The sequence below is a fragment of the Glycine soja genome, chromosome 17, assembly GCF_004193775.1.
Source record: "Glycine soja cultivar W05 chromosome 17, ASM419377v2, whole genome shotgun sequence".
NCBI lineage: Eukaryota > Viridiplantae > Streptophyta > Magnoliopsida > Fabales > Fabaceae > Glycine > Glycine soja.
The window spans coordinates 20,951,414-20,976,906 of NC_041018.1; the positions used below are offsets into that span (position 1 = coordinate 20,951,414).

Sequence of the window (25,493 nt, forward strand, 5' to 3'; positions counted from 1 at the left end):
GTACTTTTATTTATTTCAACTTTTTTGGGTTGGGCTCTATTCCTTTTGTCTTATTCATTAATCTTTATTGCACTTTTGTGCCTTTTTGTAAAATTTGGAGATCTTTTGTCTTTCTTTTTTTTTTTTTTACTTGCCCTTGGTGGATTTTCTTTCTGCTTTTTTTTTCTTAACATCATTGTTGCCTAACCTAGAGCTTGGTAAACCTCATGATGTGTTTTTTGCATTGCTCTTTCCACAAGTTTAGCGGTGGTTCCCGCTAAGGGTTTTTTGTTGTCATTTTTTTTAAAAAAAGAAACAAATATTCTTTGGCTTGGAAGGGGTAGCAAGGGATAAATTAGTGTTTGGGATGAAGAAACACGGCCATGTGTCATTTCAAATCTTGACTAGAGACTTTTACAATTTGGATTTTGGGACAAAACCTTTAATAACACGCCCCTGATTGTTTTTCCTTTTTTATTTCCCTAACTTTTTCCTAGGTCACCCTTTTGGGTTTTCAACCTATCGAGTGAGGACTTCCTGTTTGCCCCTAGGTTCTCTTGAAGCTCATGCATGGTGTCTGTCATTGCCCCGATGTAGGGTCCAGAGGTATATGTTGTTGTTGTTTGTCATGACATTGTAGCAAGAAGAAATGAAAGAAACTGTGCAGGTTCTTGAAAAAGAAATATTTAAAGGATTTTTAATTGACAGATTAAGTCAAATGACTCTTGTTCTTCATAACTCATTTTTTTCTCAAGAAAGACAACTTTTAAGAATGATAAGATGAGGTCACATGAATGCCTTTACTTCTTATTTTTTTTTATTTGGAAACATAGTTAATCAAATGTTTATTCAATTTTACTCGTCGCTTACGGCAACCCCACCAAACGTGTAGAACATGCAATTTCTGATTGGGCGGACTTGGAGATCAACTCAAGAGTACAAGTCACTTGAGCAAACAAACTAATGACGTACATCCACATTCCAATGAAAGTTAAATAAGCAAAGATGTAATTATGAGAGATTGAGAGACAACAACATCAAATTCATCCATATTATTAACATTGTGACTGTTGTTTACAGTAATAACATAAACCTGAAAATCCTAATGAGTCATTGGAAACATCTAACAACAACCTTCAAATTGCCCTAAGCATCATGCATAGTATTGCTTGACAACATCAGAATTCACAAGCGATCCTCCTCCTCAAATCTTAGCCAACCTACATCGATTAGACTTTGCACCTTATGTTTTAGGGTCATACAATGCTCAACGGAATGCCCCAGAACTCCCCCATGATAAGCACATGTCACATTGGAGTTGTATCCTCTGGGAAATGGAGGTTGACATTGCATTATTGAGCAGATAATGGAGTAAGTTAGCATATGACATCGGGATTGGGGTGAATTCTACAGTCTTCTTTTCTGGAAAGTTCCTTCCCTGGTTGGTGTTTTGATTGGTATTAGGGGTGGTGCTTGGTCTTGGATGTGCAACAGGTTGATTTTGTGGTCGATTTATGGGTGGCCTTTATGGATGATTGGGCGTTCTTGGTTGGTAGTATGGTGAGTAATGGGAAGGACTGATATTGGCTAAGTATTGATATTGTTGGGGAGGATATTGGTACATGGGATTTAAAGGGGCTAGTGGGAAATTTGGTCATGTAGGAACGATAGTCACAACATGGGTTTCTTCCTCATTATTATTCCCTCCACTCATCCCTGGTCTTCTATTACTAGAACTCACAGTAGAAGCATAATCAAATTTCCCTCTTCTCAGACCCACTTCAATCCTTTTGCCAGCAAACACTAAATCTGCAAAACTTGAAGGCATGTAACCTACCATCTTTTCATAGTAAAACACCAAAAATGTGTCCACTATCATTGTTATCATCTCTCTCCATCATCGGGGGCACTACTTGAGCTGTCAGATATCTCTACCTTTGAGCATATCCTTTGAAAGATTCATTGTCTTTCTTGCACATATTCTATAGTTGCATTCTATTTGGAGCCATATCAGAGTTATATTGATACTGCCTAATGAAAGTAACCATTAGGTCCTTCCTAGAATGGACCTGGGAAGGTTCCAAGTTAGTATACCAAGTAATAGCTGCCCTAGCAACACTCTTCTGGAAGAAATGCAACAATAACTTTCCATCTTTCGCATATGCCCCCATCTTCCTACAAAACATTTTCATGTGATTCTTTGGGCAAGTGGTTCCCTTGTACTTATCAAAATCTAGCACCTTGAACTTTAGAGGAATAACCACGTCGGGTACCAAGCACAACTCTACCATGTCAATAAAGGCATAATTTCCTCCTCCTTCAATGGTGCGTAGCCTCTCCTCCATATGCTCAATCCTTTCCTTCTCAAGCACTGTGGAGGGTCACTTTCCCCTTACAAAATGCAAGGGTTGCGATAACGAGTGACATTGAGATATTCCGGGGGCCCTCAGCACAAGGATGCCAAAAAATGCCTTCCCTTCAGTGGTATATCCTAGATAAACCCCGAACTCGGCCAGAATGTGGTCTTTGGGAACTTCATGTGTTTCCCCCATGGGTTGAGAAACATGTGCATGATCAGATTGGGGTTGTTAATTCTCAATGAGTACAGGTGCAGAATTGTTGATATTCTTACCTGAAGTGTATACAATAGTGGGCGGTGTATAATTAGGAGGCACCCATATGGTGGGAAAGAATACTTGCTTTGAACCTGAACATGATGAGGCCCACATGCATTTTTCACTGCCTCGCCTCCTTGACCTACTACATCTGAGACTAGACGATTCATTTGATTGAAATCGAACAGGTGAATCAAGTCCATCTCAGTAGCAGTACTCGCAGCAACAACTGTAGCAATGTTATCCTCCATCATCTTCCTCATGCTCATCATTTCTTCCATCATCATTGTCATATGTTCCTTCAGGGCCTCCATATCAGCCTTCATTTGTTCCTATACTTCTTCGATTTCATTCATTATTTTGGCCTTGGCACGTGTTTGGTAAGGGTGCCGTAAAGCGCAAATTTTCTCTTTGGTTACAATGATTACAATTCTGATTTCAAGGAAAGAATGCAATAAGCAATGCAACCAATATGCAAATATAAACAAGCATGAATGCATATGAATGATACATTGCTGAAGTATTGTGAATTTTACACAGGACATTCAGTAGAACATAGGGTCGAATCAACTCTAACTTTCATTAAATCTCGTCAGAGTCAAAGTGCAACCGGAAATAAAACATGAACACATCAACGGTTCCTAATTTTGTAAGTTATTAGCTTAATCATGTGTTGGCAGTAGTCATAGAAGCTATGTAAACTCGACCCATCTTCTGCCCTAACTTTCACAAGCTGGTTACTTCCATACTTTGACCTTGACTTGATAAAATTCTTTTCTTAAAAAACTGCGCTTGGTTCAACCCTATGTTCACAGGAATAGAAATTTTGATCACCAATATTTCAAAAACCTATCATAGAAGAGATATCATGAATGATCAAGGCATAGTTATGCTATGCATGACAAATGTATTCATCAAACCGACACAAGACACCCGAAAGATCACCCTTTCTTGTTAACAATGCATTGGGTACCATGTTCATGTGATTTCAATCATTTTTGGGAGAAAGGATAGTATAACCCCAACATGGTTTGTTTATAGCTATTACAATGGTATCCAACAAATGAAACTAAAAACACAGTGTAAACTGTCACACTTTATTGTGACTTTTGGCAATGAAGAAGGGAATGCATGAGCAACTATACAGTAGGATTATGCATAACATGTGAACGATGATAACAGAATGTATGCAATTGGCTGAACAAAAACATGCTAAATGAATATGTATGATAATACAATGACTTATGCAAATGCAATGCATGAATATGATAAATGATAAATGCATGAATGATATGTCCATTATGATGCCATGAAGAGATGTATGATGCGATCAAAGAAACCAGACATGGTGGGTTTGCTCTGTGTCCTTAATTCAGGAACCTAATGGAAAGGATCCAAAAGTCCACTTTCTAGTGACAACTCCCAAGGCTATTTTCATGTAACCTCACCGGCCTCTAGATATATCATCCTCTTAGGTAATACACTATGGCGATAGGGGCTATCAACGACAATGCATCACCAAAAGAGGAAAACTCTAGATGAGGCTTCACTGTTATCAAGCGAGTCAGGGACCCAGCATGACCACAGATCAACTTCCACTTCTTATGGCTAACATAGACCCAGGTATAGGGCCTAATATCTCAAAGTGTATGCAAAAAGTGTGGGTGTCGTGTGTGAACGAAGCAACCTAAGAATTACCCAACCCCACTTGCAAAACAACCAGAAAATTCCCAGGCAGATACAAGAAGTATAGCACATGTCGTCTATCCTAGGATTCAATGACACAATTTATTTCTAACTATAAAGGTAATAGATACAAAGATACACACCAAGAAGTAACAATGTAGAAAAGGTTATATACAAACATGAGCGAAACAACAAATAAAGGAAACAAGTTTGAAGCTAAACCGCAAAATGAATAGTAACGGAATGAAACTTTAACGAACATGAGCACAACGCAGGGATTAAAGAGAAAGGGAAAATAAATTAATAAAAGGTCACGATAAAATTGCACACTCAATCAAATGACTTAACTCTCTAATGGTCCACAGTGGAGTCGCAATCTGTCGCAACCTACCTTACGATGAGACTGTGAAAGAAAACAAATAAAAGCACATTCGTCTCCTAGGGAGAAAATGAGTGGGAGTCGCAACCAACATTTATTCGAGGAAAACGTTAGAAAAACTAAAAGAGGTCTGCGAATTTTGAAAAGAAGGGTTTAGGAGTTCTTTATGCATAGGAAAGGTATTAGCACCTCACGCGCTCGTCATGAAGAACGACAACCTTTAATCGACTGTGCAATAAAAATAACGCAACTACAAAATTATTTATTTTTCCAAGAGCGGCGAATTTGCTTTCTTTTACTATATTATTTTTATTTATTTAATATATTTTTTTAATCGACAAGGGTGATACCCTTGCTCCTTCGTATCCTCAGGTGCAATGAGGAAATCAAACCTATGTAGTTCTTTATGTCTGAATGTTTGTGTGTTGAATTGATTTTATGTTTTTTTAAAAAGATTTATTTTAATTGCAAACAAAGAGTTGTTAAGGCTTTTGACCTTGAAACGACGTTTTAGATTTTGAAAAGCAAAGGGAGTTGTTAAGGCGTTGGACCTTGAAACGATCTCAAGTGATATTTGAGTAGAGAAGATTACATATATAATATCAAGAGGGACATAAGGGTACAAAGATTACACCCGATCCTCAAGAAAAACTAATCGATCGTTGCGTAGGTCACAAGGCTAACAAGAGAAATGGCAAAGGAAATGATCCACGGTCACAATTCTAAAGTGCCTCAGCTTTACTTTTCTTCTCCTCCTTTTCCTTCTGCTTTTTTCCTCTGTTCTCTTCATTTCTAGCCCGTAAACCTTTCCCCCTACATGGCTATTTATAGAAAAAGTCATTTGGTGCAAGGGAAGCTCGCCTAAGCGAGCTGCTTGTTAGGCTTGAAGTCATCAGCTCGCCCAGGCGAGCTGGAGCTCGTCTAAGCAAGTAGCTTGCTTAGGGCTAAAGAAATTTCATGGCCCAGGTGAGCTAGATGCTAGCCTGGGTGAGTTTAGGGTTAGAAAACTCTAAGAAATGACCATTTTGCCCCTTCCTTGTGGCTTTTGTTTCTGGAACTGACAAACAACCATCAAAACCATGCGCGACCCCTTAGCCTTGCATTGTAACCGGTGCCAAACACCGTAACTCAATTAGCAATGATCAAAACATCATATCCAAATAAAAACATTATACCCGGATGAAATTAGGATTTGACAGATTGAACCAAATAATTAAATCCCAGAGGTTTTGATGTTAACAAAGTTTAAATTCTATGTATTAACCTTTCATGCTTAAGCTACAGGTTTATATATATCTTTATGGGATAGAAGCAGAAAAGCATGAATTGAAAGGCTCTGAAAGATAGGCAAAGTATTAGTCATTGGACGGTACTACTTCAACGTCTAGTCTTGCAAAGACAAGTGCATTACCACTTGGCTCACAATACAAGAGCAATGGAATAGTTACTTGATCCTCAAGTACTAAAAACATTCACAAGAAAGCAATGTCCATAGGCTTAGTAAGAAATTCATACCATAGCGCACAAAAGGGAAGATTTAAATTGTCTTGTCTTGACATTCTTAATTCCTTTTGTCTTATGTTATTAACATTTCTTTCAATTCATATGATGAAAGTCAGCTCTAAGTACTAGGAGACACTGACAAATTGTACTTCTCTAAGGATATGTTGCAGAAAGTGTTTGTGGTCCCCACTCTCTCACTCTCTGCACAATAGCGGCCTTGTGTCAAGTGCCAAAGCTATTAGCAACAGCTAGCTAGGATCTCTCAATGAATCAAAGCTTTGAAGTCGATATAAAGCCTGAAGATGTTCTTGTTAAGTGTGGAATCACGAGAGAATATTTTGAGACAAAATGAACAAGTGTTGTAACGCTGTCAGTCTACTGGACGAAGGAAACTTGAGCGAATTGAGTAAATCTTAGCTCAACTATGTTAAAAAGTTTCATTGTATTCAAGCTTACTATTTAAACACTTTTTGAGTGATTAGAATACATTTTCTTTCAAACATATATTGTTTGTGAAAGCCAGGAGTGGCTTAGTGACAGAGAATACTTAGGTCTTAATCTCAGGGGGAGATTAAGGGTAGTGTCAAGAGTGGCCTAGAGAGTTCTCATTGTAGCTAGAAGTGGCATAGAGAATACTTGGTTGTAATCAAAGAATTGATTAGTGGAATCCTTCAAGGTTTGAAGAAGAACTAGACATAGCCCAAGAGTTAGGGTGAACCAGTATAAAGCCCATATGTTTTCTTTACGGCTTCTATATAATTGGTTCTTTTCTATAAATCACATTCACACTACTATATCCAAGTTTTGCAAACTATTTTTTAGCACAACATGATTTCAAACCCCTTGGACGAAACCCTTCGTCCATTCATATCTATTTGAGAAAAGTTTTTAACAGTTTTCAAAAGACTAAATTTTTATTCATCACACTATTCAACCCCCTTCTAGTGTGTTTCAGGTACTTCATAGCTTTTTTTATGTTTTCAACTATGTTTCTATGGTTTACTTGTGATATTCTTACTCATGGATTGTATTGTTTTTCTAATGAATGAAATATATGATATATTTTTATTTCTTACCTTGTGTGTTTTGCTTTTACTTGTTATTCTCATTTGATACATACTTTTTGGCTTTGTGATGACAAAAGAGGGAGAAAGATATGTCTGATTATGTTGTTTTGTAGTATTGTACCTAATTGCTTTGATTGAAAAGATGCTACTGATGTGTTTGCTAAGCATGATGTAGAAGATGTACATTAAGAAGAAAAACATCAAAGATGTTTGGATCAAAGCTTGAACCCTTGAAGATTTGTCTTTAGGTCTTAGTTTTGGTTTGATAATTTTACCATGCCAAACATGTCAAATAGACATGGAATTTATATTGATTGTTTTAAACTAGGCATGATGTTTGATATAGGTTAAGCTTTTTTATACATGCTTAGAATGGATCAAAGATGTTAAACAAATGGATTGATCTCTAAGTTTCTTAAGAGAAATGAGTTCAACACAGTGTAATTCATTACAAGGTTTTGTAATCAATTACAAAGTGTTAGAACAAAAAATATATCTCTCTTTTACTTGAAATTTGGCAACACTTCTCCCTATGGCGGTTTTGGCCTCTGTGGTGGCAGTCTCTTCTCCTTCTGCACTTGAAAACAAGTTTGACGGTGGAACAACATGCGATGTGGCAACTTGCGTCCATGCATTGTGGAAACCTATGACCATGCATCATAATGGGCATGATCTAGTTTGGGTAAAGACATGATTATTGGTTTATTCAAAGTTGGATTTTGTAGATTGAGATCTCAGAGCAAATCTGTCATCAGCTTTATATGCTTTGTAAATCTAGCTTTTCAAGATTCAGTGTCGCTCTTTTCTCAGCTTCTTCCACAATGGTGCATGGCAAAGTGTGAGAGAAGGTATACGATGACAGATGCACATCGATCAACGTTGGTGCTAGCAAAGCATGAGAAGAAAGGGAAGGAATTGACGGTAAGGAAAGAGAAAGAAAGATAGGAGAGTCCACAACCATGGTGGCCAAAATTGCTAGACGGGGGAGAAGAAAAGCATGAGGAAGAGGAAGATTCAAGAAAAATGCATTTTGTAGTGATTAAAAGTTAGCAGTATCTCAATACTTATAAATGGTGTTAACTTTAAATTAATATAAGGATCATTTTGAATAATTTTAGAAAGATAGAAGACCAAAATAATTTTTTAACAGATAAAAAAAATCAAAGTTAACCAAAAAATAAGATAAAGAACTACAGTTCATTTTGATGCAATTCTACCCCCCAAGGGCATTAGATAGAAGACTCCAAGAAGATTGGGCCAAAGATGCAAGAGAACGCCCTAGGGTTCTCTTGAGCCTTAAGGTAGATTTCGGGCCCATGGACTAAGTATGAGCCCACTTCTCTTTGTACATATTAGATTAAGGTTTCATTAATTTTGGGTCTTGTATTTAGGGCTCCATAATGTTGGTAGGGTACCCTAGAAATATAGGATTTTTCAGCCCTTGAATTTTAGGGCACCTAGACTAGTTTTTATATTAGGGGTAGTTTTGTAATTTCACATGCACTAAGTGAATATTTGATGTGTGTGGTTGGAAATAAATTTAATTGAATTGGTAGAAGCCCAATCCAATTAAATTTTAGAGGGGGAGGTAAGCATTTGCTTACTACACCCCATTGCCACATCATATAGTCACACTTTGTGCATGTCCTTCATGCTTTACATGCCTCATGACACCTAAGCACACTTAGTGGAGAATCTTGGAATTGATCTTGGATTAGTGGGCTGAACCATAACTAAAATTCACTAATCATAATTAGTGAAATTTTGGCTCCAAAGTTTGGCTCCACAAATTCAATTTCAAATTCAAGTAAAACTTGAACTGAAATTCAATTTTTCCTCCAATTTTGTGTGACACTTAAGCTATAAATAGAGGTCATGTGTGTGCATTTTTTTGAACTTTGATCATTTGAATATTAACTTCAGATTTCAGAGCACTTTTAGAGCACAAAATTTCGTGCTCTTCTCTCCCCTCTCCCTTCATTCATCTCCTTCTTCCTCCAAGCTCTTATCCATGGCCTCCTATGGTGGTGAGCTTCTTCTAGACTTATCTTCTCCTTGAAGTGGCATCTCCTCTCTCTCTTCCTTCTCCATTACGCAGACATTCATCTTCCAAGAAGCAAAGGAATCCATTGATGAAGAAGATCCTAGGCCTACAAGCTCCAATGGAGCTTACATCATGTGGTATCAAGAGCGTCTTCATCTAGGTGATGTTCTTTTGCTTCCTCTATCTTTTTGTTCGGTGAATTCTCTTTAATTCCTTTTTCTTCATCTTATTCTCCATGTATATCCTCCATTATCTTGTGGTATGGTTCTGTTTAGAATAGATTCAAAAAAAAATAAACCGATTAAATCTTAGATCTACACTTGTTCTTGCATTTCTATGGTTCAAATTTTGTAGATCTACTCTTGAATCTTGTTTTTGTGTTGATTTTAGGTTCTATCAATTTCCATTCATAATATTATTGTGCTAAACCTTTAGGTCTAAATTTTCTTCCAAAATATTGATTTGAAAAAAAAACACAAAAATCTAAGTGTAAATCACTTAATCCATGTTGTCATAGAGTCATGTTTAGTCATAGTAATTGTCACATTATGTTCTAAGTTTGTGTTGAATTTTTATTTTGTTGATTGAATTCTAGATACATTTGTTCATGTATTCTTGTCATTCTTAGCCTATCTTTTGAATTTTGAGTCTAATTCATGCATGTTATTTAGTTCATAACATGTTCTAAATCAATTCCTAGAAGTAGTCTTGTTGTTGAACTCTTTTTTTTTTTTTTCTAAGTTTCCTACATGATGACTATGATGAAGTTGAGTTGTGGTGCTGAGTTGTGGCTGGATTTGTGAATCAAATAAGTCTTAAGCTCTCTTGAATTGTATTATTCAAGATAATTGAGCATAAGCAAACACAAATTGTAACTATCCAAGCCTTAAGCAACATAAACACTACTCTTGATTTCTAGGTTGAAATCGCTGGTGCTGACAGCTTGAACATATACGAACTTGTATAAATTACTGGGAATTTTTCACTACGTGTTTTGAGCTGAAATTTTTACTGAATTTTCTAGACATCTGAAAAAAAATTATAAAAAAAGAACCAAGCGATTTTAAAGTAAAAAATAAGAAAAATCACACAAGTTGGCAGAAAAATCAGTGTCCAGGAAAAAAAAAAGTGAAAGGAAAGTGTGCTTGTTGTTTTGGCTCAAAATTTGTTCTATAATTGGTGTCTATTTTATACCAATCCTAGTTCTGAAATTTCAATTGAAAATTACTGTGAATAGAAGTGTCAAAACTAGAGGTTTCTTGAGTCTTTTTTTTTTTAGTTTTTCTACTCTACTCTAGAGCCATTCTAGGTTTCTCTTTGAGTCCTAGCTTGCTTTTGTGTGCTTTTCATTGCTTTAATTGTTGAATAATCCTTGAAATTTTGTCTTGTTAAAACTCTATTGGTTTAGCTTTCATTTCATTTTTTTTTTTGTCTTTGGTTATTGCTTGTCTCTTTGTTTCCTTGCTTGTGAGTTGCCATATAGGGAATTGAAAAGGAGGATTGGTGCCATATCTTGAAGAATTTGAGTCAAGAAGCAAGGGGCCAACCACCTTAAGAGCTATTGGACTAAGAAGCACTCCAAATTGAGTGAAACACTAAAGAGAGAATAGCCACCACAATTGAGGACTTTTTTCTTTGTAATTTTGTAATTGGCAATTTGCTTTGCTTTCAAATTTTGTAACAAAAAGGCCTTTCATTGGAAGTAAGTTGGGAGCCTCAACTAGGTCACCCTACTTCCATTTATGTGTAATAATTTTAGGCAATTTTCCCTTAGGATAGTGAGTGTTTTGTTGGGAACCTTAAATGAGGTCATCCAAACACTCGTAGGATCCGCCTAGTTTGCATTTCTTGAACTTTAATTTCTTGCTTACTTTCATAGCTTATTTCCTTTACCCTCCATTGTCAAACCGCCTAGATAGCTTGCCTTTTACCAATTACTTTTTACCTTATCTTTCACACCTCTTTTAGTGTTTATTTTGGCTAGTTTCAACCATAGTTTCTTTTACCTTTTGTTTTCAAACCCCCAACAAGAAAGAACCATAACTTAGGAACCAACATGAGTCTTCATTATTCATCTAGTGTTAATGGTGAGGGTTCTACTCCTAAGGACCCCTTGTATAAGATATTCGATGAGTTGAGATCCCTTAAGTTGTGAAAAGAAAAACAAGAGAGAAAAGAAAAAGGTAAAAAAAGAGTGGAAGAAATAAGTCAAGATGAAAGAGAGAAAATAAGAAAGGAAGAAAGAAGAAAAATAATGAAAGAAATGAAAAGAGAAAAACATGCCTCCTATAGTAATCATGACTCTTGCAAGAGTTTAAGTGAAGAACTTAGCGACTATTATAGAGGGCACCATAGTTCACATACTAAACATCACTCCCAAAGAAAAGAAAAGGATAAAAGGCCTCAAGAGGTTAACATTAGCCTCCCATATTTCCATGGAAAAGATAATGTTGAGGCCTACTTAGATTGGGAAATGAAGGTTGAACAACTCTTTGCTTGCCATCATATTAGCGAAGAGAGAAAAGTTCCATTGGCTACCCTTAGCTTTCAAACGTATGCCCTCTATTGGTGGACCTCCCTTGTTAGGGAACGAAGCATTCATGGGGGTCCTCCAGTAGAGTATTTGAATGATCTTAAGAGTGCCCTTAGGAAGAGGCACATTCCTTCCTACTATGAAAGGGAGCTTATGGACAAGCTCCAAAGGCATAGACAAGGGAGTATGAGTGTCGAAGAATATAGACAACAAATGGAACTACTCCTTTTAAGAGCTGGACTTAGGGAGGAGGAAAGAACAAGCATAGCTAGGTTCCTTAGTGGGCTTAATATGGAAGTGAGGGACAAGGTTGAACTCCTTCCATATAGGGACCTAGATGAGCTAGTCCAACTTTGTATAAGAGTGGAGCAACAACTTAAAAGAAAGCCTTCTTCAAAATCTTATGGCTCTCACTCTTATCCAAGGAAGGACCAAGCCCATGGAATTTTGGGGGCTGCACCTTCAAAACTCAAGGAAGATAAGGGTAAGACCATAGAGAAATACACCTCTAAGACTAGTTCCCAAGAAAGGACTAGCAACATTAAATGCTTCAAATGTCTTGGGAGAGGTCACATTGCCTCTCAATGCCCCACAAAGAAAACCATGATCATGAGGGGTCAAGACATTTATAGTAGTCAAGAGGAGACTACTTCTTGCCCTTCTTCTAGTGGAAGTGAAGATGAAGTAAGGGGTGAAGAGTCTAGTGAGGACGTCTACCCCTATGAAGAAAGTGACCTCTTAATGGTTAGAAGGCTCCTTGGAGGTCAATCTTGTGATCTATCTCAATCCCAAAGAGAGAACATCTTTCATACAAGATGCAAAATTTTAGATAAAACTTGTTCTCTCATTGTGGATAGTGGATCTTGTTGCAATTGTTGTAGCACAAGATTAGTTTCCAAGTTGAACCTCACTATCATTCCCCACCCAAAACCTTATAAACTTCAATGGCTCAATGAGCAAGGGGAAATGATAGTTAACCAACAAGTGAAGGTACCTTTCTCCATTGGGACATATAAGGATGAAGTTAATTATGATATAGTTCCCATGGAGGCAGGACATATTCTTTTAGGAAGGCCATGACAATTTGATAGGAAGATCATTTACAATGGCCTAACTAATGAAATTACCCTCACCCATCTTGGCACTAAATTTGTGTTGCATCCTCAAACACCTTCACAGGTGGCCAAAGATCAACTAACTATGAAAGATAAGAGGGATGAGGAAGAAAAACTAGAAAAACAAAAGAAAAAGAAGGATAGTAAGGCCTTGTCTTCAAAGGCCAAGGGGAAGAAAAAGGAGGAAAAGGATTCCTCCAAGAAAATTGTTCAGAAGGAAAATCATTTTGCAACAAAAGGTGATATTAAAATAGCACTCCTTCTTAAACAATCTTTCTACCTTCTCCTATCAAGGAAACATCCCTTAGCACCGCCATACCTCTTGAGCTTGAGGTTATTCCTCAAGTAAAGGAGTTGTTGGATGAGGGTTTGGTTCGCAAGAGCTTAAATCTTTTTGCTTTGTTGGTGCCTAAAATAGGTATTATTAGGCACCAAATCCCTGTGATAGGTGGTATGATGAATGTGTTGAGTGGTGCAACACTCTTTTGTAAAATCACTCATGCACACAACATCTTCATGATTTGTGTACATAGGGACTCATTAGGTAGGTTTGTTCTTATTTTTTGTTTCAATGCAAACCTAGGTGCTCATGTGGGACACCTTAGGTTTGTCGTAATTTTTTGTAGGAATAATCAACATGAAAATAAAGAAAAAGGTATGTTTTATTCCATTACATTCCTTAACTTCTTAAATAGTGATCAAGGGCTTGCCATGGACCCTAAGAGAATAAAGGTCATTCCAAAGTGGCCTACTCAACCAAGTATAAGGGAAATTTGGAGCTTCAATATCTTAAAAAACTTTTACAAAAGGTTTGTCCCATATTTTTCTATACTTGTAGCACCACTCATTGAGTTGGTGAGGAACTATATTCTTTTATGGGAAGATGGCCAAGAAAGGGGTTTTCAATCCTTACCGTACTCTAACATACCCAACATCACTAATACATATGTTTTTATTCTTTTAACAGGTGTTGAGGAAAGAAATAATGAGTTTCAAGAACCTCTGGATTTGAGGTCAAATCCTTTTCAAGGGGGAGAGAATGATGCAATCCTACCCCCAAGGGCATTAGATAGAAGACTCCAAGAAGATTGGGCCAAAGATGCAAGAGAAGGCCCTAGGGGTTCTCTTGAGCCTTAGGGTAGATTTCGGGCCCATGGACTAAGTATGAGCCCACTTATCTTTGTACATATTAGATTAATGTTTCATTAATTTTGGGTCTTGTATTTAGGGCTCCATAATGTAGGTAGGGTACCCTAGAAATATAGGATTTTTCAGCCGTTGTATTTTAGGGCACCTAGACTAGTTTTTGTACTAGGGGTAGTTTTGTAATTTCACATGCACTAAGTGAATATTTGATGCGTGTGGTTGGAAATAAATTTAATTGAATTGGTAGAAGCCCAATCCAATTAAATTTTAGAGGAGGAGGTGAGCATTTGCTTACTACACCCCATTGCCACATCATATAGTCACACTTTGTGCATGTCCTTCATGCTTTACATGCCTCATGACTCCTAAGCACACTTAGTGGAGAATCTTGGAATTGATCTTGGATTAGTGGGCTGAACCATAACTAAAATTCGCTAATCATAATTAGTGAAATTTTGGCTCCAAAGTTTGGCTTCACAAATTCAATTTCAAATTCAAGTAAAATTTGAATTGAAATTCAAATTTCCCTCCAATTTTGTGTGCCACTTAGGCTATAAATAGAGGTCATGTGTGTGCATTTTTTTGAACTTTGATCATTTGAATATTAACTTCAGATTTGAGAGCTCTTTTAGAGCACAAAATTTTGTGCTCTTCTCTCCCTCTCCCTTCATTCATCTCCTTCTTCCTCCAAGCTCTTATCCATGGCCTCCTATGGTGGTGAGCTTCTTCTAGACTCATCCTCTCCTTGAAGTGGCATCTCCTCTCTCTCTTCCTTCTCCATTCCGCTGCCATTCATCTTCCAAGAAGCAAAGGAATCCATTGATGAAGAAGATCCTAGACCTACAAGCTCTAATGGAGCTTACATCACATTTAGTGTATTTAATAGGTTAAATATCACTTTTGGTCCATTATGTTTTAGTGTTATTTTGTTTTGGTACATCAAGTTTTAAAAGTCTCATTTTAGTCTTTTCTTTGATTTTTTGTTAAAAACGTTCAACACTATCACTGATTTAAATTGTGAAATAATTAATGTAATATAGATGCGACTAAAAACCACTACTATATGTAATAATTTTTTAAACAATACTTAATTGCACCTTTTACCCTCTTTTTTTTAATTTTTGGCAAATTTTATCCCTAACTTTTTAAATTTGGCTAATATTTCCCCTAACTTTTAAGAATCTTGCAAATTTTATCCTCTATCATTTATCCATTAATAGGTACACAAGTTGGGGGTAAAATTTGCCATAAAAATAATAAGTTGGAGATAAAAAGTGCAATTATGCTAATAGTAAAATGATGGAGGGTAAAATTCTCAAAATTCTTAAAAGTTGAAGGTAATATATGCCAAAATAAAAAGTAGAAGTAAAATTCACAAAAAATTAAAAAGTTAGGATAAAAATTCAATTAAACCTTTAAAAAAACAATCTCAATGATTATGATGAACAATAATTATTAGATTTAATACTATCGGTCATGAAAAATAATTTCTAATTTAATTCATCGTAGAATTTAATAAAACTTTTAAATCTTAATATAACAAAATAAAATAATATTAAAACATAAGGGATTAAAAATAAGAACTATATTATAATAATGGAACTCGCTGATAAGGAAACATTTTACACGAGTCATCTTTGTAGGCATTTTTGGCAAATATCCACTATTTCAAAAGCATTCTATTTTTAAGCAATAACACTACAGTAAGTTCACAGGTGTGTGGGTTTTCAAATTTCAAATGTAAATCTTTTCTCAGTTCTCTATTCAACTCAGACTCTTCTGATCCAATGAAACCCCCTTACCCGTTCCCCAAATTGATGGCGTCGACAATAAAGGTATAGCAATCTATCTCTTTCTTCTCATTCTAACGATGTCATTTTACATCATCCATTCACCATTACCATTCAATTTCCCTTGGCAGAGCTGAAAGCGCAGATTGAGAGCTACTTCAAGGGTGATGGGCACGTGCTCCCGTCGATCATGGAGGCGACTCTGAAGTGGAAGTTGTCGGGGAAGCTCGAGGGCACCAATGACAAGCTCATGGAGGAGCTCCGCATGTGCCCCCTGGACGATGTCGACGATTGGGACTTCGAGGACATTAACTATAATGATGAGGAGATCAACGATTTGTACAACGCTGACAGAGACATTCCAGGCATCGACTCTGATGTCTTTTCTGCCTCCTCAGGTAGCGGTTGGAAAAATAAATTGATCAACATGCTTTTGATTCTCTCCTTTACATTTCCCCTATTTTTTAAACTTTTTTTTAGGAAAACCCCAACTTTGTCAATCCCCAACTTCTCTTTCCTCTTCTTTATAGCTCTCAGCAGATACCTATCCCACCACTATGTTCTTCGTCAAAAAGGAGTAGAGCTGTAGAGTTCCATAATTTGTATGAAAAGGTTCTATTTTTATCTTTCAATTTTATGAGAAATATTTCTATTTTTCTTAGTTTTCATTGATGATTTTCATGTGTGCAGAGAAGGAGGAGTAGGATTAAGGAGAAAATGAAAGCCTTGCAGAATTTAATTCCAAATTCCAACAAGGTACTATATCTCTTCATATATTTATAATCATTTGCATCTTCATTAAGTTGATTAATCTTACAAAATACTACTATTCTCTATTTTTAGAATTTTCTTTTCTTGATGATTCCTTTGTGTTTGTTTTCAATAGACAAACAAAGCTTTAATGCTAGATGAGGCCATAGAATATTTAAAGCAACTCCAACTTCAAGAGCAAGTGAGTTTTCTTTCATTCGGCTTGTGATATTGTATTAATCACCTCTTTGGATATGTCTTATGTTCCCTACTTAACTCATGTATTCTTATGTCCTCTACATTTAGTTACTTAAGAATGAAGTTTAGAATGGTTCATATTGATGATGGTTAAACAAACTTTGTCCTTACTTTGTTTAGGGATTTATAGCCACATTATACTATGTAGAGGAATGTGAAATTCTTACTCAGAACGAATGACGTCGTGGCACTAACCATGGAGGAGGACCCATGCAAAGGATCACAAAGGAAGTGTTGTAAGGTTTACTGTAGTGGTGGTTCTAGTTCCAGTTTGTGTTCATGTTCATGTTTTTCTCTTTGGGATGCGATGATCAATTTTCTTATGATGGCAGTTAAAGTGTGATGGAATTTTACAGTTAAAGAGCCTATAAAGTTTAATGAATTTGGTGAAAGCATTAAACTCAATCTTTTTTTTTCATGGCAAACATTATTTTACTATACTTTGCTTCATTCACATGATGCTACTTTTTTTGGTCAATTAAATGAAAAGGGTGGATAACATTTGATCCTTATGAATCAAGATATAATTGAAAGTGGTGCCTAGAATTTATCTAAAAATATTTTAACTGATATCATTCACATGATGCTATTTCATTTTTCAATTAAATGAAAGAGGTGGGTAACATTTGTAATGAATGTCTTTGGTTAGGTTGGGTGTTAAGCTCGAAACGGATTTGCATCAGGTGAAAGGATGGATTTGGATTTATTTGACAATGACATCAATTTCTTGAATTGTTGTGGTTCTGAGTGTATTCTTGAATTGTTTTGCTTCATTGTGTTAACTGTTAAGAAGCAAGAATTGATAGAATAAAAATTGAAAGATGTTGATGTTGCTATATTAGCTATTTGTGTAGCTTTGGCAAAGGGTATGAACAAGGATGACCTTGCTCGAATGGTAAAGGAAGAAAAAAAAAAGTTGGAAATCATATGGCTGGTCTCATTGCTAAGCTCCATCTTCATAGGAATTGCATGACTTTAGTGTGGATGTTGCTATATTAGTTGTTTGTGTAGCTTATTGCCAAGCTAGACTTTTTTTTGTTACATATGTTAGTTACTGTAACATTAAAAAATACAACACTATCATTACACAGTACACAAATTCACCAAAACAATCAAAGTGTGTTGCTAGGTGCACCCAGCATTTTTGCTGGTGCATCCAGCAATTCATGTAAAAAGACTTATGTACCCCTAGCTTAATTTTTAAAAAACAAAACAATTCAGTATCTCTCCCTCCATCCCTCCCTCCCGTGTTGGCCTTCTTCTTCCTCCTCACCCCTCACCATTTTTTCTTCTTCTTCCTGACCCCTTACCTCACCTCACTCGCGTTCTTCTTCCTTTCACTCTACCCTGGTCTCAAAAAAGCTTCACCCACCATCGTCATCCTCCACGCCGTGTTTGTTCCCCCCGTGAGTGTCGTCTTCTTCCTCCGTGTCGGGAGTCCGTGTTCTGCAACCGCGCCGCCATTGATGTTGAGTAGCCCAGGAAAATTGAGGGTGGTGTTCTCCCTCCGCGCGTCGGCATTGTTGAGGTAAGCAGCATTTTGTCTTTATTTGCCGGCGTTCTTAGTTGATCCGTATAGGTGCAGAGATGATCTGTATGTAGTAGTTAGCTGTATAGAAGATTATGGATCAACTTGATCCGTAAGGTGTTGATGAAACTTACGGATCAACTTGATCCGTAAGCTTCTTACAGATTAAGTTGATTCGTAAGGAGCTTATGGATCAAGTTTATCTGTAAGTTTCTTCAACACCTTACGGATCAAGTTGATCCATAAGTTTCTTACTGGTCAAGTTGATCCTTAAGAAACTTACGAATCAACTTGATCCGTAAGTTTCTTCAACAGCTTACGGATCAAGTTGATCCGTAAGCTTCTTATGGATCAACTTGATCCGTATGAAGCTTACGGATCAACTTGATCCGTAGTCTTCAATTTTAATTTTTAAAATTGGGAAATATTTGATAAATAGTGAGTTTTTTGAAATTAGGATTTAGGTTTAGTTGATTAAGTTTATAATAGTTTGAAATTTGGGGGATTATGTGTAGAATATAATAACATTTGAATTTGGTGTCTTGTTGTTCTGAAATTTGCAGCTTACTCATCAAGGTTCTTTCTTTCTTACAAGGTGTTTGTTTGAACTTTGAATTGTAAGTACTTTATATATTATAGACTTTTTTTCAACATTGAGTATTACTTTGGTAGAAGATTAAATAATACCTGTAATTTGGATCATTCTTATTAGATTGTTGTCACAATTTGGTTTGTCAATTTAGCAAGAGCATTGGTAACTGTGATGTTGTATATTATATTCTTGGAACCTGTAGGGGCTTTTTTGGTCTGAATTAAATTTTACTATGCACACCGCATTTTTGGTTTACTATGCACACTATATTTAGTTCACAACAATTTGGTCATCTTGGCCTAGTTCGAGCTGTAATTGAAGGCAATCTCTTGGTCTTAACCCTCCCAAATATCCAAGCCCTTCTTCTTTTCTCCTTTTGAAAAAAAAGGGGTTTATGTCTCTTGAGCAACACAATTTTCTGAAAAAGAATTTTAGTCAAAGAGGCAAAACATTTTACCTTCTCTTGTGAGGAATGTGTGTCCCATAAAAAGAGATTCTTAAACATGCTAAACCAACCCTTCTTAACCATTTAACAATATCACATGGACCAACTTCAGTTTCTGTGATCTGAGAAAATGCTCATAAGAATCCTCTCTTACATGGCAGATATTTTGGTGTTTAGTTATCTAATGGTCCCAGGTCAGGTTGAACAAGTAGATGGGTGAAAGCATAGATTTAAAAGCGTATACTAATTGTACAATGTTAGACTGTTAGTCAATGTTTAGTAAAAGTTACTTTTTGTTTATTTTGACCTTAGTACTCACAATGGTGGAAGTATATGCAAAATCCTTATATTACATAGAAATAACATCTAATACACAAAACAACAGGTACATTGGATAATCCTTTAGGTCCTGAAATTGTTATTTATTGAAAAATACATATTTTTATAATTTGATTTGCTTTCCTAGTTGAATATATTGTCTAACAAGGATCAACTCTCCTGAAAGCCATCATTGGAGTGCATATTAAAATTTAAATGAGGATAATGCACAGGCTTATTGTGCCTCATTTTAGAATTCAAATTTAATTAGTATAATCTAGTTGACAAGAATAAAGCTCTTGAGTCTTGACCGCTTAGTCATGTAGATGTTTTAATATAATGTCAAAGACCTACACTTAAAAGTTAAGCTGAAGGTTCAAGATTAGTCTTATATCTTCTATTATTACCAATGTCTTTTTTAGTTGTTGTTGTCATTTAGAGTAAGTAGTGAAGCAACCTAATTGAGTAGCAAGTTAGGAAAATTGTTTTTGATCCAAAGATTAAAGTTAGCTCACATGCAAGAATTTGTTAGACCTTTCTTTTTCGTAAGGGAAGTAGAGAATAAATTGAATGAAGCTCGGTTTGAGCCAAAATGTTTGAGGTTGAGTGTTCTTTGTCTATTATATGTCAACTTTTAAATCTAAACATTAGACTTGTCCTAAAAAGAAGGAACAATGTGCAGACTTTGTCATAGAAGTAACTTCTTATAGGCATAAATAGTCGTTACAAAGACCAAAACATGCACATTAATAAAAACTTTGGTTTTTAGAGTAATTTTAACATTAATGCACACAAATCAAGATAATTAAAAAAATGATGAATGTGATGCAACATCCCAGTATTTTACATTCCCATCTGTATTTTACATTCCCATCTTATGAAATCTAATTAACTCTTTAAAGAGGACTAGAATTGAATCACCATTTAAGAGAACTAGGAGCTTGGAAAAAAAGCGTAGTGTGGTCGCTAAAATCAGATGGGATAGATTTGTAAAAAAATATTAACATTGGGTTTGATAGATTTGTAATTTTCTAAAATTTCTAAAAAATACATATTTAAATTAAAATTTTCAAATACATAAATGAAATCCTAACAACCTTTCAAATAAATAATTGACTGAATGACAGCCCTACAGTCAATGAAATCCTGACAACTTGCATGACTTTGAGGCAATGAAATTTGTGTTAGACCAGTGAAATTTGAGTGAATGAAATCAGTGATGGAATTTGTGGTAGACATTTGTAGATCATGGTTAGGACCCGAGGATTAGGTTGTGCCTTAGGTCACGATATTGGCAAAGGTGTGGGCAGAGGAGATTGTGATGATTCTGATGATGCTCTATAACGTCGATGGCCTACGGCATCCACACGCAGACAACGAGTACCTGTCACTATTGCAGACGATGAGCCAGTGGTCCCTACGACAGAGGCTGATGGAGCTTCGGTTGAGGCTGACGTATATGCGGATGAGCCGATGGCAGGAGGTGATGTATAGGACACTGGGGCAGCCACTCCTGCAGACACAGGCACACAGGCTATTGAGGATGAGCTTGAGGGATTTCTGGGTGGTCCAAGGGACCCATCTGTGCTTACCGAGTATGCGGATCACGTTGTAGGCAGCGTATGGACGGGAGATGTATTTATAATATTGAATTTTAGTTAGTTGTTAATTATACTTTATAATTGAAATTTTTTTTTCTTTAAAAGATGATGTTAACAAATTGTGTGTTCCTTTATACTTCAATTCAGGAGCATCCTGAGCTGAAGTTATCCTCTCACGGGAGGAAGGTGCATAGTTTAGGCAGGCATGTCCCTGCCATTGAGGGACTAGTTGCTGGAACAGGACTAAGTCCTCTGATCGCATGTTCGATAGACACTGGCGAATGGGGACTTTTGTCGTCATTTGTCGAGCGGTGGCACCGGGAGACTTCTAGTTTCCATCTCCCTATGGGAGAGGTAACGATCACGCTGGACGACGTCGCGTCTCTTCTGCATCTGCCCGTGGTTGGCGACTTGCATGCCTTTCAGCCCGTGCATGTGGATGATGTTGTACAGATGCTGGTGGAGTTATTGATGGTCACTGCAGAGGCTGCCAGGGCTGAGACAGCGCAGTGTCGTGGACCGTACGTACACCTGCAATAGGTATGTGATATCTATGAGCGCCGATGCCAGGCAGGACATTGGACAGTTGCGGCTCGCGCATTTCTTCTTCATCTTCTGGGTTGCACTCTTTTCGCTAACAAGAGTGCAACCAATGTTCATGTTGTGTTTTTGGAGGCCCTTCGTGACCTCAGTCAAACTAGGAGTTACGCATGGGGAGTAACTACGCTGGTGCATATGTACGACCACCTGAATGATGCTTCTATCAGCACTAGTCGACAGCTTGGTGGTTACATCACACTGTTGCAGGTAACAAACATGTTTTTGATTTGTTGAGGTTCAACAATGTTTAACTTGAAATTTTTTTAGACTTTCATTATTAATTTTTATGATTTTCATGTTACCTCTGTAGTGCAGGATATACGAGCACTTTCCCTCAGTCACGGAGTCCACTACTGATCCGGACTACGACGAGGATTCACTGTGCGCCTGTAGGTGGATTGCTACGAAGAAGACCGTGAAGAGCATACGTACACCAACGTACAGGGAGCGCCTGGACCGACTCCGGATTCCAAATGTCTGTTGGATCCCATATGGGGAGCACCGACCGGTCCGAGACTTCCATATGATTTCATGTTATTCCGGTCTACTGCGTTGGGGGCCCGTTGTTGTGTATTACCGACTAGAGAGGGTCATGCAGCAGTTTGGATACACCCAGACCATTCCTGCTCCACCTGCCAATTCATGGGTGTCGTTTGATGATATACACGATAGGTGGATGCACTATTCAGACCATATGGCTGCAACAGGTGACAATTGCGTTGTGCCAGGGCAATGTGCCAGTGACTACATGGACTGGTTCTTCTGCATTTTGCATTCGTTCATGACACCGGGCCAGCCTTCAGATCCTCGGGCAGATGGTCATGCTACGCAGCCTAGAGTTGCCACTCAGGATCTAGACACAGATATCCGTCCGGTCATGGAGCCAGCAACACCGTCGACATCTGCAAGGTCCGATGTGGCCGAGCCGAGACATGCAGTGGTAAGTGTTACTAATAATTTACGTCATTTACGTCAATTTTTTCATAATAATTTGTCTAATTTGTTTTTTTTGTATTTGACAGGAAGCTTGCCATGCGATTGCGGAGAGGTTGGAGAGCCATCTCAACCTAGGGGTGGTCACGCCAGGCACATCGACACATGAGCTGATCGAAGAATGCCTTAGGATTGCCAGGAGTGTCACACAAGACGAGCTAGTATATGTTAGTTCCCGATGCAGGCAGCGCACAGATCAGTCGTAGTTTATTTGCACATTTTATATTGAAATTTGATGTATATGTTAGGATTGCCTAATCTAACTTAATGGATGATATTAGGATTGTGATCAACTCGCTGCCTATTAAATAATTTTTTGAAAAGTGTTTTTTTAAATATGTTTTAAAATTTAATTATCGCTATACTAGGTATAATTGTAAGCACCTGGTTGATGTCGTCTAGATGATCGATCCAATCATGAATCATAAAATCCAAGGGCTCGACAAAATAAATTAATAACAAATCAAACTAATGATAAGCTCATCAACTGAAACAGTCAAAATTAAGCTCAACTAGCAGTAATAATTTTCATGTTTATAATTAGTTTTTTTCATCTTAATTAATATTTGTGTGAATTTGTTCATTAAAGATTAATCTTTACTGGAGAGCTTTACTAATCATCTTAAGTAGGATTTCTTGATTCAATCATATTTTTTCATTCAAAATATTTAGATCCAAGATTTTGCTTAAGGAAATCAAACATAATTAGTAATAATTTAAGATCTTAACTCATTGGGACCAACAAAAGTAGTTATTCTTCTTAATTTGTCTTCTCAGATAAAATATCCGTATTTCTTAGTTCCTTAAATTTGGTGTAACATTTATATTTTATTTTAAGAGACTAAAAAATAAAACCTTCTAATTTGAAGCATTATACATTATATTAAATTAATAATTGACTCATATAATTTATTTATTTTCTTGATTTCCATATTTTGCATCAGAGTTAAATATACTTTGTTAAATATTTTTAATTAGTTCAACATTAAATCATTTTAATTTGTGACAAAATATATTTTAATTAAATTTTAATTTTATAGTAGTTTCTTTTAAAAAAAATGAACTACTCGAGTTTAAATAGTTTGTCTAATTGTAATCTTTAAAACTACATGAATTCAAACAATACATTAACTTCAACATAGTCGAACGAAATTAAATTTGAATCAACTACTACAATTAACTCATGCTAATTTTGTGACAAGGACAACTCGTCTTCCATTTCCATTACAGGTTTATTGAAAACAACTAAAATTTCTATTGGCCCAATCTTTTTCCAGTAGTTAGACTCAATTAACACCTTCATCACGTCATCGTTGGTTTTGAGTTCAATTATTTTGAATTTGATAACTTTTTCTGAATACTCATGGTGGCTTGGTTGTCGAAAAAACAATCGTCTTACCGTTTGTGTTTCGTGAATACCATAAGGGGGAATCTCATGAGGCGCAACTTGCTTGATCAAATCCTTCAGTTCATCCATGGTACATCTGGAAGGAATGTCAAACTTTTTGGGATTTTTTCCTGTGAACAAGTAACCAACAAACTCATTTTGGCGTGACATGTTCCACCTCCCATTGTAATATAGCAGGACATCATGAGTAGGGGTCATAGTGGCTTGAAGTAAGTTTAAAATACCATCTGGTGTTCTAGCAATGGTACATAATAACTCAATCGGACCAACAAACAAAAATTGATGATTACACATTAACATTGTGTTAACACCAACATCATTTTTCAGTTGCAAACATTGAAACCGAAATTGATTACCTGCATATGTGAAAGGCTGCCGGTAGTAAATCTCATCCAAAAATTGCTTGTCGGTTAGCTTAAGGGTATTGTGTATTCTAGTTGTTAACGCTTGAAAATCACAACCATTAGGTACTCGAATGGGAACTGGAGTGGAAGCTTGAAAACAAACACCATTGTCATTGTGAACAATGGATCCATTTGGAAAAATAAAACCTAATGTGGAGTTCACAACTGTCTAACTGCTTGTCTCTCCCAATAATGCCATAGTTTTTTTGTAAGAGTTGGGTTATGACTGAAACTTGTGGTGCTTTACAGTGTTAGGCGGTGTCATATATATAGATGAGTTTTAATATCAGTGCTGCATTTTTTAAGAATTAAAAATACGCGTGCACATGCTTTCCGTATGTGTTGTCAACTACACCAATGACGTGACACGCTTTACCTTGTATCAGATCTGCATGTGTAGTCATGTTGTGCAAGGTCCTGTCATGCGCTTTATGTTAACGCAGACAACAATTTATCATACATGCTTTTTCACAATGTGTTGTCAACTCAGACAATGATATATCATACATGCTTTTTTAGAATTAGGAAATAATTTTGTTGTGGACGTAACAAATATACAAAGACACATAAATGTAATGTGAAAATCCAATTCAAAACGATCAGTCATTATAAATTACATGTTCAATCATCATTTATGTCAACATAGTCTCTGTTGAACATCAAGAAGCTCTTGTAATGCTGCATTCTGCTAATATATGGAGTTAGCCATGGCTTTGCCTGAGGATGACAATTGCTAGAC

The 25,493-nt window shown here is 36.5% G+C and overlaps 1 protein-coding gene across 5 annotated transcripts; it reads left to right on the forward strand.

Annotated features, from left to right (window-relative positions):
• Positions 1 to 15,780: 15,780 nt before the first annotated feature.
• LOC114392700 lies at positions 15,781 to 23,263 on the forward strand. 5 transcript variants are annotated; one of them, XM_028353913.1, is made up of 10 exons: positions 15,781 to 15,902; positions 15,989 to 16,255; positions 16,338 to 16,469; positions 16,548 to 16,613; positions 16,744 to 16,809; positions 16,986 to 18,393; positions 18,957 to 19,010; positions 20,994 to 22,156; positions 22,260 to 22,889; positions 22,972 to 23,263. In XM_028353913.1, the coding sequence occupies exons 8-10, from the start codon at positions 22,085 to 22,087 to the stop codon at positions 23,146 to 23,148; spliced, it is 879 nt and encodes a 292-aa protein (XP_028209714.1). In that variant the 5' UTR covers positions 15,781 to 15,902; positions 15,989 to 16,255; positions 16,338 to 16,469; positions 16,548 to 16,613; positions 16,744 to 16,809; positions 16,986 to 18,393; positions 18,957 to 19,010; positions 20,994 to 22,084; the 3' UTR covers positions 23,149 to 23,263. The 5 variants fall into 5 exon arrangements, with proteins under 5 accessions (XP_028209714.1, XP_028209713.1, XP_028209718.1 ...); XM_028353912.1 differs by having other exon boundaries at positions 16,388 to 16,469; XM_028353917.1 differs by having other exon boundaries at positions 16,388 to 16,469; positions 22,265 to 22,889.
• The last annotated feature ends 2,230 nt before the right edge of the window (positions 23,264 to 25,493 follow it).